General features: G+C 42.8%; 1 protein-coding gene across 6 annotated transcripts in view; it reads right to left on the reverse strand.

Moving 5' to 3' along the window:
• The window catches only part of COL22A1 (collagen type XXII alpha 1 chain), a 263,481-nt gene that overhangs the window by 128,692 nt on the left and 122,452 nt on the right, over positions 1–12,337 (reverse strand). For 5 of the 6 annotated variants that reach the window (XM_049819464.1, XM_049819493.1, XM_049819453.1 and 2 more), the window contains 6 exons: positions 10,406–10,529; positions 8,083–8,358; positions 6,931–7,011; positions 6,210–6,323; positions 5,570–5,614; positions 233–286 (listed from right to left, as the gene is read on the reverse strand). In XM_049819464.1, the coding sequence (XP_049675421.1) occupies positions 233–286; positions 5,570–5,614; positions 6,210–6,323; positions 6,931–7,011; positions 8,083–8,358; positions 10,406–10,529 (694 nt within the window). The remainder of the gene's footprint in view (positions 1–232; positions 287–5,569; positions 5,615–6,209; positions 6,324–6,930; positions 7,012–8,082; positions 8,359–10,405; positions 10,530–12,337) is intronic. The other variant, XM_049819483.1, reaches the window with a different exon arrangement.

Here is a 12,337-nt window from a genome sequence, read left to right on the forward strand (position 1 = left end):
ATACAAAGTCAGTTATCAGCTGTATTCGGGGATGAACCCATCCATTTCCCCCCTCCAAGAAATGACAGTGGGTGCCAGAAAGATCAGCTTCCCCCTGGGATTAAGGCCCAGCAGAGGGAACATATTCAACAGGGCATGTTGACATTCTGAGCAAGTTCTCACCATAAAGGAGAAAACAACTACTTGCATTCCCATCTCCTTACATAAAATCATTCTGGTATCTCTTACTTACCGACTCGCCTTTTTCTCCTCTGAGTCCAGGAAGCCCTTGGCTGCCACTTTCTCCCTTGAAAAAGAAAGGGTGTTAATATCACAGAGTTAATTCATTCCTTTCTTGACAGGCATAGAAACAATAGATGAGATTTCCTCTTACAACTTCCTGTGGACCCATTGGTGAAGTGTACCACATTAGTGTTTGTATTTCATGGTCAGCTTTCCATTGCTTTGATTTTTGGGAAGCAATGCAACAAGGGTTTGACTGAGATTGTGGACACTTCTGGTCTGACCAGTCTCTACAGCCAAGATTTCAGCTCCCGCCATAAGGACCGGGTGTACCTCATTGCATTTATACTGACTTCAATGTCCAAGTTCTCAGATTGATTTTATATTCTATTTTTCATAAGAAAACACTGCTAGAAGCATTCAGAGTGCACTGGCAAGGCAGAGGGCTCTCTCTTGTGAGGTATTTCAAAAGTTCTTATTCTCTGTTAAGCTAGGAAAGGTCGATTGCATAAGACCTAGAGGGTGCACACCTAAAATATGAAAAAAATAAATCTGTAAATATTGTCAAGATTTTAGAGCTATTTTTTTAAAAATGTCAAACCCCGTTGTTTTCATTCATGCTAATTTTCATGATCAGCTAACTCCTCCCTTTCCTCACAGCAGTGTGCAACACACACAGAGTCACTCTCCCTGCTTGCTCCAAGAGAAGAGAGGGAAAGGAACACAGAAAAAAGACAGTTGAAAACATACAGATTATAATGCGTAGAGGAATGAAAACTGAAGCAGCAAATACATAGGGAGGAAAAGAGAAAAATGGTCAATCAAAAACCAAGCAAAACTTTTTCTTCACTTGTCTCCTAAAAGGAACAGGGGTGAAAGGGGTAAAGGATGAAAGAAGATGCATCATTCCATAAATATTCATCAGACACAGAACTAAAAGCGGTACCAAAAACAGCAAGCGCAGAAAAAATACCTGCAAATCATTTTCGCATACTGCTCTGCAGTCACAAAGCTGGAAGAAGGACCACTTGAGGATATACCCATTTCTAAGACTAGTTTAAGGCTATACGTGCAGTGTTGCCCCCAGTTCCTTCAATTCCTCTAGCACCAGGAGCTGCTGGAGAGCAGAGGGCTCTTCCCACACACTTCTACCTAGCTCCTGCCTGATTCTCACCCAGAAGGTACATACCAGAAATATGCTGTGCTGAGCTCCCCATCCATCACTAGAAAATACAACATCCTCACCTATTTGTACCTCCCATAATCCTTTGCTCTGAGGGAGTTGAAGCACTTTGGACTTCAGTGTAGACACAGCATCAAGCTGAAGAAGTCCTGGAGCAGGAGCCCCACAGCAGCAACAAGTCCAGTGACCCCTGCACTCCCCAAATCTCCCCACATGGGCCACAATAGCATTTAATCTTCTGGCTCTATTCAGTTTGTCTTGACCTATGCCCAAAAAAGCTGGGCTTAGCTGCACCAGACACTAAAACATCTGTCAGCATCACACTTTCTTTTCCCCCAGTGAAGATACGCTTTTGAAAACACAGGAAATATGAAAGTTTATTTCTTTAACCACTGTCATTTTTTGGCCAAAAGAAAGAAACCTCACAGAGCAAGTAGCATATATGCAAAACCAATATCACAGTCAATTCAAGTAGGCTGTGGCAAAATTCATAAAAATATGCAACCGCCTCTTTTAAGACACTTAAAGTATACCAAAACACCTTTCCAATTTGGAGGAAAAAAATACATCCCACTAGATCACGTCTAATACACTGGACTTCACAAACTTCCCAAAGGCAGGTAGCAATGTCATTTCTATGATGTGGACAAAAACAGATCTCACAGAGATGTGATTTTGTCTAAATTGGGATCAATAGCAGCTGTGGAGTTGAGCAGAAGCCTGTTGACCATCAGCCCAGCACCCCAACCAGCCAGGCTGGCTGGCTGGCAACAACACAGCATGCAGAGCAAGTACAGAAGAAAAATAAATTAGACTGGGCTGTCGTTAGCATCTAAAATTTATCAATAGAACCCAGCTTCAGGCATGTTAGCCAATTCTTCCAAAGCTATTTCCTGTCTCACTCTTCCCCAATACCATCCTTTACTATATCTCCTTCCAAAACATGTACACTGTGTCTCCATGCATTACCCTCAGTTTGGCAGCATGGGTGACTGAGACAGAGGTGTTCATCTCTGAGGGATTTTTTCACTTTTTCTAATAACTGCAAGCACTCCTGTTTTGCCCTGCCTTTGAAGACTTAAATTAGAGAGGAACAGAAACTCATTATCTTCCCACACTGGTTATACACTTCGAACATTTCCACTAGTCAGATGGTACCGTAAGAAAAGCCTGCCCAAACCTCCTCCCCTAAAAGAAGGGATATGCTATGGGAGCTCAGGATAGCAGAGCCTGAACACCAGTCTCTCCATCTTCAACTCAGATAGACACCACCTGCATTCACTTGACTTAACAGACCCTCAAACTGACCTTTTCTTAAAGAAAAGAGAAAGAACCACATAGCCATTATTCCTTCTTTGGATAAAGAGTGAAAAAGCCACCAGCTACTACTGGTCTAGGGAAAACAAAACAAAACCAAGCCCCAAAACTGTCTTAGCTTAGAAAAGGAGCCTTACAGTCCTCCTGCGTTTGTCAACCTCTCTAAAGATCCCTGTTTTGGGGCAAAGGGGGGGTGTTCTGTTTTTTTAACTCTGACCTCTCTCTCCCTGTTAGTACGCCCTGGTGGGATTAATTTCTCAGGTGACTCCCACCAGCTGTGCTGTTTTTCTGATACAGCTGAACCAGCTGCTTTGCTGGGTTCTTATACATCCAAATAGTCTCTCACAGGGCATTTCTTACTATCAGCCTGTAAAATATTTTTGGATAATGCTCAAGTACCTGCAGTTACCTGTCTAAATATTGCTTGGGCAGTTATTTAGGGGTAGATTTCAGCTTTGCAATTTGTCCCACATTACAGATGCTCAGTAGTGATGATGTCTATAGAGATAATTATGATTTTGACTAGGTCCTGATGTCACTCTGTTTTCACCTTTTCCTGATAATTTCGTTCCTTATTCATTTGTTTATCCCCACCTCTCTGGTTAGTCAGTTAATGCTTGGCCTTTTCTTATGCTGTACTCGCTTGTTAGCCTATTTTAATCAAACCTAAGAGTATAGTAGAGATCCTATGATATTTTTTTTTTTAGTGTTTCTTGAAGCCCCAGCTCCTGGATTCAGGTTACAAATGGAAATCTTTGATATTCATTACCTTAAAAAAGCTTTACAGCCCTCCTCATTATATAACAACAAAGCTTTAAAACACAACCCTTCCACGTTAGAAATGAGGAGCCAAGCTGAATGATCCTAAAACATTTTATGGACACTTATAACCCCATAATGCAGAAGCCACTCATATTATTGTGAGGTCTCAGTCTTTCCTTAATAAAGTACCAGGCGGTAATATTGGGAAGTTGCAAACAGCATTGACTTTCTTCCCTATAGCCAGTATTTTAGCCTGAGTAGCTCAGTAATGCTGCAGAGAGAGAGAGGAGGAGAGCAATATTAGTTCCTGCACATAGAGCAGGGACTGTGACAAGCTGGTCTTTGGCAATAGTGATGCAAGAACTTCTGTCAAGGTTGGTATATGTTATTTAATCACAACATCTTTGCAAGTCAGGAGCAAAATCTATTACTTGCCTTATTTAGCAGATAGAGAAGCTAAGCCATTTGTCTCAAATCATCACATTTGTACCAAATTGTTGTCAGAGCCTGGATTTAAATGGCATCATCCCCAGCTCCCTGAGACTGTGACATAGTCCTGCCTTGGCTGTATACAAGTCTCAGACCACTACAGCCAGGGGAAAGTCACACGCATCTGTAGAGCAATTCACCAACCCACCTGCCCAAGTGGGACACCCGTTTTGGGATCTGTTTCAGAAAACCTGCTGATGCTGTGCTTGGATATACACTATTTTGTATTCGACTAGTATCTCCTGCATCCGAGCAGAGTGCCATGTTACACAGTACGGACACCCTCACCACTGCAAAGACCTTGTCAAAGCAGTGAAAGACAACGGGATGTTGCTGCAGGGTGCTTTTATTATTATCATCATCATCCTTCTGCAACCTCCTCACAACACTCATGGCTCTGCCATTCTTCAAAACAGCCCATCATTATTTAAGCTGTCACAGATTAAAATAGAAAGCTACTATTTATATACATGTGGAAGAATAAGGAAACGTTTTCTGCAGTTTCAGTCAGGCATTAATGCAACCATGTTTGTTCATGCCAGCAGAAAACATACTCCAAAACACATCTCCTCATCATCCAAAACTTCTCCCTGAAGACAGCAGACCAAGCCTTGCCAAAAAACCACAACACATTGCTGAGGATGTCTGACCTTCCAGGACCCAGAGATTTCTCCTTTCTCCTCTCACAGCGTTTCATAATAACTAACTTTTGGTGGGGTGCACTTTGTTTTTTCACCAAACAGGTATAAGTTCAGTGACTGAATTTGTGGAGGTGAGTTAGATGGAAATAGTTTTGAATACAAATTGTTCCCAAACATCTTTTTAATCACACAGACGGTGAAACTGCAAACCACCAATACCACCAACTTTCACCTCTTCACCAATGTTGTGAATCTTTGTTTTCTTCCAGTACAAGTGCTCCCTTTAAGTCAATTCTCTCACAGCTCTGTAACCAAGCACAGAAGGAAAATGCACGTATGCTGAATGCATATCGAAGAAGCTTGCAGAATATGCACGATAATATAGAGGCTGCACTTGAAGCAGACATCACAACAACTCTCCCACCCTGTTATCTAGGAAAAAGAGTACTGAGGAACATGGCCTATATTTAACATCATGATTCAGACAGTCTTGCTAAGGATAACAGATTGTGGCTAATCCTTTACCCTAGTCTCAGGAAATTTTGTAGAGTGTGACTAGGAGGCTGCTACCTAACCTATGGATATCTAGTATTGCTGAGCAAGGCACAGTATAGAAGCAGCACGTGGTTCTCCAGGTGACTTACCATGAAAGCTGTGCATGACCTAGTGAATAACACTAACTTGCAAAAAACACAGTTTAGAAGCTACAGGAAAAGATGTGGGAACACAATTACTCCAAGAACGACATAGAGCAGCAACAGAGAAGCTCAAATGCAAACCTAGAACAAAGGTGGCCAGAGTCTCCTGCAGTCCCAGCCTCATCCAAAACGATCTGAACTCAGTCATATGCCAAACTGACTTATTTCTCAAAACCTTCAACTCCTCAACTTACTCTGAAACTGGTTTTTGTTGGTGTTGTTTTTATTAAACAAATGAACTAGCACGTATTACTGACCTTTTGACCTTTAGGACCTTCAGGGCCAATTGGCCCTCTCTCCCCCTAAGACAAAAAAAATCCCACGATTAGTCAGACTGATCTTTTCATTATATAACAAAGAAAGGGGCCCAATCCTACAACAACTGAGGACAACAAAAATGTTTTCGGGCTTTAGTGGAGAACAGACTAAAACAGACACACCCTCAAGAGCAATGACAATGAAGCTCACTTCTCAGAGGTCCCAGTCACAGCCAATATAAGCAAGCACACTGCTTTCAAAGCTATGAGATTTTTTTCAGTGTGGCTATACTTACCTCTAGAATCTCTTCTTTTTTACTTGAAGAAGGCTGCACATAACTAGCCTGGGTAAGAATAACCACTTTCTTTTCAAGGCTGTTACCAGGACTACCAGCATGACCAAAATCACTGAATCAGGTAAAGCGAAAACACCTGGGAAGACTGCCATTACCTCTACAGACATCCCACCTGTGAATAACACATGCCTGGCTCTTTCTGTGATGTGCTTTCCACCTCTAGGTCTTAAAGTACTTCACAAACAAATACAGCCCTTCTTATAACTCACTTGCACTGTGTCATACCCCGATTTCCAAACCTACCCAGCATGCCTTAAATGAAACACGCTCATCTCAACACTCACCTTTTGTCCAGCAGGACAGGAGCAGTTGACAGTCTTGAGGTGGCCAACTTGCTCGTTGCCAACAGTGGGCCTCACTTCCAGGGGAGGTGATTCCGTCAGGACTGTGACCTGGCACTACACCCAAACACCCAAAGTCATGACAAAGCCTTCGATGCTAGGAAGCTTCCTCTTCCACCCACTTTAGAGAAACTGCATAGGCATTACTGACTAATGCACAGCTAAATGAGTCCTAGTGAGGAACAAAATCCCACAAAAGCCATTCATTCAAGCAGTAGGGAAAGATGTGTCAAAATGAACAATGAACGTCTTTAGCCAAGGTCGAGGGGGAGAAGAGTGAGAGGAGGGTGGAAGTTTCTTATGAGAGTTGAGCACAGGAAACTAAGCAGCAACTGGCACCAGTTTAGCTCTTCCCAAATAAAACCAGTGGGAAATGTTGAATATTTCATGCTGCATTTCTGTTGTTCCATCATCACGTCAGGGTTTTGTTTCCCCTGACAGTTTGACAAGGAAAGAGCAACTTGGAAACTTCAAATTTCTCATACTCATCCCTCTGCAATGGTCCTCTTCTGGCACTGCTACATTACCAATTATATAGTTAGGTTTCATTCACCATCATTAAAGAAAAGATAATCCCACACTGCCATATATTCCCTGATTTATGTAATAGATTTCAACAAAGAGCGTTCATGTGAAAATGAATAAATGACAAAAAGAAGCTTACTGGTCCAGAGGGAATGTCACAGCAGGTCTCCAGTTCAGCATGCCGAGAATCACAGTATATAACCATCCGCTGAAGATCAAACTAGAAGACACAGTGAGGCAATAGTCTCAGAGACAGTGAATTATTAAAGACTGCATGTCCTTTTGCTTGGATACAAACAGTGCAGACGGATACAAACAGTGCAGACAAATACAAACAAAAAACAGATGGGGCTAACTTCACAGTGATTCTATGGATCCTGTAGTCAATCTCTCTCTCTCTCTGTCAATAGTAGACCAATATCTCAGCATGCTTCAAGAGTGCTGATCTAATGAGACCCTGAATATGCCTATTAAAATTCTGGTGCAAGTTTTCATGCAAATAAGGAGGCATGCTAATCCCCATGTTCTGGCCAAATTTCTGTCTGAGAAGACATATTCTGACCACCTCTATCCTTCCTAGAATTTCATCTAGACATAAAGTTTGGTTTTCTCCTGTTGTGCCTTGCATCTTCTAACCATTTAGCCCTGTGTGAGAAATGCTGTTAGCACATTTAATATGCACATTCCATCCGTTCTGCACAGCTAAGAAAGATTTCACAACTCTCAAAACACCAAACAATCATGCATAAGTTATACCAGGTTAACACTGCTACTGGACAATCAAGTCCAACCCGCAGGTCTCAACTTCAATTCAATTGGAGCAAGAGTAATTTAGGATCAGGTATCTTTTCTGAGGAACTGAGAATATATCATGACTCTGCTGAGTTAACGAGCTTTCTTTTTTTCCCCATCTCTTCCTATCACAGGTGGAAACATTCATAGTGCCAAGATCAGACAGCAAAAGACCTTTGTGTGTGTAGTTGACGGTATTTCTGAATGATTTTGTCTCTGATTTTAACTACTGCACATTCTGGAACTAGGCAGAAGGATGAAATAGATTTCTCATTTTTAATCCCTATTACGGAGATATTGACAGTCTCACATAAAAAGACAGCAAATCTTGTACATGATGAGATGCCAATCTGTCTCAGCTATGTAACACAGGTAACATTTCAGTGATGCTGCTTCAGGAAAAAGGTCAATTACAACATAATCCCCAAAACCCCATTCACATGCTGCAAACCCAATGCTGAACATTACCCCAGCTCCAATCGGCACACGCAGTACTTACATCAATGGGGACACTATCATACAAGCGTTTGCCAATCACAGTCTTTCCTTGAATGTCAATATTTTCCCTGTCTTCAATAGGCAACATCTGCACCAGTCTGCAGTCTATGTAAAGTGAGACAGCCTTTGACTGAATGCTGAGGGCGATTTTGTGCCAGCTGCGGTCAAAAAGATCACCGACTCGTGCATTTCGGAAGACCACTCTCACAGCATCCTTGGTGAGCCCAATGGCATTGTACTCTACAGCTTTGTTCTCTCCGTCCAGTCGGATCGAGACCTGCAAGCAGACAGAAGTGATTTTGCTAAGAAAGTACAAAGCCTTCTCCTTCTCCTGATTCCTTTCCATCACAACTGACACCCCAAAGTGAGGGATGGTACAGCATGTGGTGAGAAGCCCAAGCAACAGCAGACAACAGACTTTTGAGGGAGATATGGACAGGGAGCCTACATCTGTTCTAGTAAATAAGACGGAGCAGGGCACAGGCTTGGGTGCAGACCCATGACCACTTAAAGCCTTCTCTTGTCAGTACAATCCTTGACATGGTTTCAGCACATGCCACCTTGATGCCTCCCAGGCAATGCTTGGGAACGGTTGGGTGGTAGCACATCAGGGGCATCTCCCCAAAGGCAGACAGACAAAGCTGAACCTGTTTTAGATCCCTCTCTCCTGTGCACTCCTCCACTACTTCCCAGCAGGCTCTGTGCTCTTTAGTCCCATCACATGTCCCCAACCATCCCATGGGGCATGGACGAATGCCTCATTGCCTGGTATGTAACCAGTCTGGTGAGCTGTAGCACTGCCTACGCTTTATTTCAGATGCTTTGAACAGAAAACTACAGCTACACCCCCCCCACTGTGTTGCAAGCTATGGAGCAGGCAAAAATAGGCTTTTGCAGACATTATACTTTTACTTCATTTACAAATTGATTCTTCTTTTACCAAAGTCAGGCAGTTAGTTACAAGCAAGCAGCAGGGAACAGAGCAAAGCACAGAGCCAGGGTAACAAATGATGCATCCACAAGCTGCAGAGCTGGAAAGAGTTTGGCCACATCAGGGCTGAGCCGTGTCTGATGTAAGCAGCCCAGGGTAGGCTGACTCCAGAACTGACCCAACATCTCCATGCAGCTGAGCACCGTGCTGGCTGGAAACACCAGCTCAGATCAGCATTAGCTCAGACGTGTCTGAAGTCCGTAAGCTATGCAGGTCTGCAATGTGGTGACCAAACCACTACTGACTTTACATGAAACAAATCTCATGAGGCTCTGAGGCACCTCTGGCACCACAATTTAAGGCACTTTTGAAAGTATTACTGAGATTATCGAGTGCTTTTTTCTCTCCACACCTAAGCAGTTCAAGTTTTTAGCTGTCTCCAAGAAATACTGAGTGAAACACACATTCTCACTCTGCAGGAATTAGGAATGCATGTAGCGCAGTAAATCATGTTTCATTTAACAAAGTGGAGCTGATAATAATTTCCATATAAACCTTTTACCATTGTCTGAAACTCAGTTAGCTAAGTCCTCAGACTGCACCTATCCTTCATTGTGAGTTCCCCAAATCCTTTTGAATACTGGTTCCAAAGCAGCAATACTGCATTACATGGCTACGTGAGCCCACGCCAACAGCCCAGTTTAGAGTCATGGGTAATGCCATCAGCACCGTGTTGGTACTGAGCAGAAAACCATACAGCCCATCCAAACTACCTCCTCCTCAAGCACACTCGAACCCCTAAACTAGCATGCTGCTAAGAACATGCTACATAGGAACAGACAGCCCTTTATTACACTCTTATGGTATTTTTCTTCCGAGAACCTCAGAGTACTTCACAAAAATTCTGCAGCAGCTAGGACTCAGGGTTGTGGAGCAATAATAGGTGTTACATCCACATCCTAAGTAGGGAACCCATAATGCCTTTGCATGATATCTAGAAATCTGTGCAAAAACTTGACATAGCTCACTGCTCTGTAGTAGCTCATTGTGGCAAGCTTTTTCCAAACAGGCAAAATATTTTCCCTAAACAGGACTACCCGAATAAAACAACCAAAAACCCAAAAGTGGTTTCAAGAGCAAGGATGGCATATTTTTCTCCCCCTTTCCAACTAACACATCCACCTGCACGCTAACAACAATCAAGGTCTATGCAAACCTTCCTTCAGGGTTTGAATTAAAGGTAAAGGATTTTCAGCAAAACGAACTGAAAGACAGGTAAAGGGATTTTTACAAGTCCACAAGGAAAAAGGAGTGGGAGGTTAGGGCAAGAAAGCTGGTTTGTGCCACAAAAGGGAAACAAGGCTCTTCTTGCTGGCTGCAAAGAGCCTCGTACCTGTGGAATGCCGTACTTGTCAATAATCTGCCAAATATACCAGTCTTCTTTCCTGGAAGCCTTCCGGAATTTGAAGGTAGTTACAAAGGCGTATTCATCAGGGAGACCTTGTGGAAATACATCCCTGGCATGGGGAGGGGAAAAGAGAGCAATGTATCAGGCTCAGCAATGAAGAGCAGAACTGCTAAAACTCTCTGCATGTCCCAGCAGTGCTTCCCAAAAGCATCATATAGTTCCTTCAAAATCTGCTGTATTTGTCAGCCTGCAGAGAGATGAAGGTGAGCTTGTGCCCTCCAGGTGTTTCTGTCCTTGAGGAGCCCTTTTTCATTGCAATGGTGAAGCTCTCAAAGTAAATAAGAAACAGTGAAAATCTGCAGTCTAGTATCCATCATGTCAAAACAGTTGTTTTTCACTTGATGCTTCAGTTCATGCAATCTGTAAAGCATTCTGTTCTTCTCCAGATGCACTGGAGACCTGTGACATCTGAGAATGGGCAGGCTCACCTGAAATCCCCTATAAATGTAACAAGTTATAGCAACAAATATTGTCATATTTGCCCCAAAACAGGGACTACACCTCATGGCTGTCCGAGGCAATGTTCCTTGGCTAATGGCCTGTGAGAACAGAAGAGCCTTCTCAAATCAAACACTGCAAACACATTAGGCGGAAATTTACTCAGTGTGACACCGTGATCCATGCATAAATCTGTAGTAACCAAAACCAGCACTGTTTGACTCAGCCCCAACATAAGATACATACCATAAACTGAGCATGCAGGGCTGGACAGAAGGGATAACTAACCCAGTATCACTATTTTCTGGTCACTAGCCATTACTGGATGCCTAAGAACGAGAATGAACAGCACAAATATATCCTCCCTACCTCCAGCTCTTTGGGATACAGGGGTCAAACTCAGAGACAACTGAAATTTCTATATTATTAACTTTTTACGGATTTATCTTGTATGGACTTATCCAGTCTCCCCTTGAACTCAGGTAAACTTACTACATTCACAACATCCTTTGGCAAGGAATCACACAGCTCTGCTACCCACTGTATAATGAGCCTCCTCTTGTTTGTTTAGGACCTAGCTCAGTTCTTATAAGGCACAACACAATGAACCTATTCTTTTTCTATTTTTTATGCCATTCATGATTTCGCAAACTTTGCTTATAATGCCTTTAAGCCATCTCTTTTCCCAGCTGAAGAGTCCCAGTTAACTTCATTGTTCCCCATGCCCAAGCCAGCCTGCTCCTCTGATCATTCCTAAATAGACCCTTCCTAAATATCATGTCTTTGCTTCCGGACATCTGAGCAGTCAGGCATAAGCACCCATTAGGAAACAAAACACAACGGCAGCAATTAATGAAGAGCAAAACAATGAAGACAGATTCTCCTAAGGAATACTTGACATAGTCCGTCACTATGCAGAAACTGGCACAGGCAAAGGCACACAAAACTAGAGGCTTTTAATGGTGTTTAAAGCAAAAAATCCTCAGGATTTCCAAAACACTTTGTTTTGCAATTACAGCAAAGGTTGAAAGTCAGACTTTCCTAATGCCAAAACATTCAGTCACCTGTTAATCTGTGCTTTGAATTTCCTATATTTTTAGCCTAGTTAAAAATTCAGAACACCGTGGTTTCATCCACTACTGTGGCTTTTACTGTATAAAATGCCCATGCAGGCTATGCACCATTATAATCTGGTCTTCCCACCAGGGACACGGGCACTCTCTGAAGTCTTCCAACACAAGAGAAAACTGAACCAGGCTCCCACTAGCTCCTTTACAAAATCCTTCCCCTAGGAGAGCAGACAAGGCTGTCTCACTTCTTGGGACTAGCTATTCACAACTAGCCCTCCCTAGCCACAGATCCACCTCACATCAGCACCCATCTCTCCCATGGCACACAAAATAGCCAGACGCTCCCTCC

The sequence above is a fragment of the Accipiter gentilis genome, chromosome 2 (assembly GCF_929443795.1).
Source record: "Accipiter gentilis chromosome 2, bAccGen1.1, whole genome shotgun sequence".
NCBI lineage: Eukaryota > Metazoa > Chordata > Aves > Accipitriformes > Accipitridae > Astur > Astur gentilis.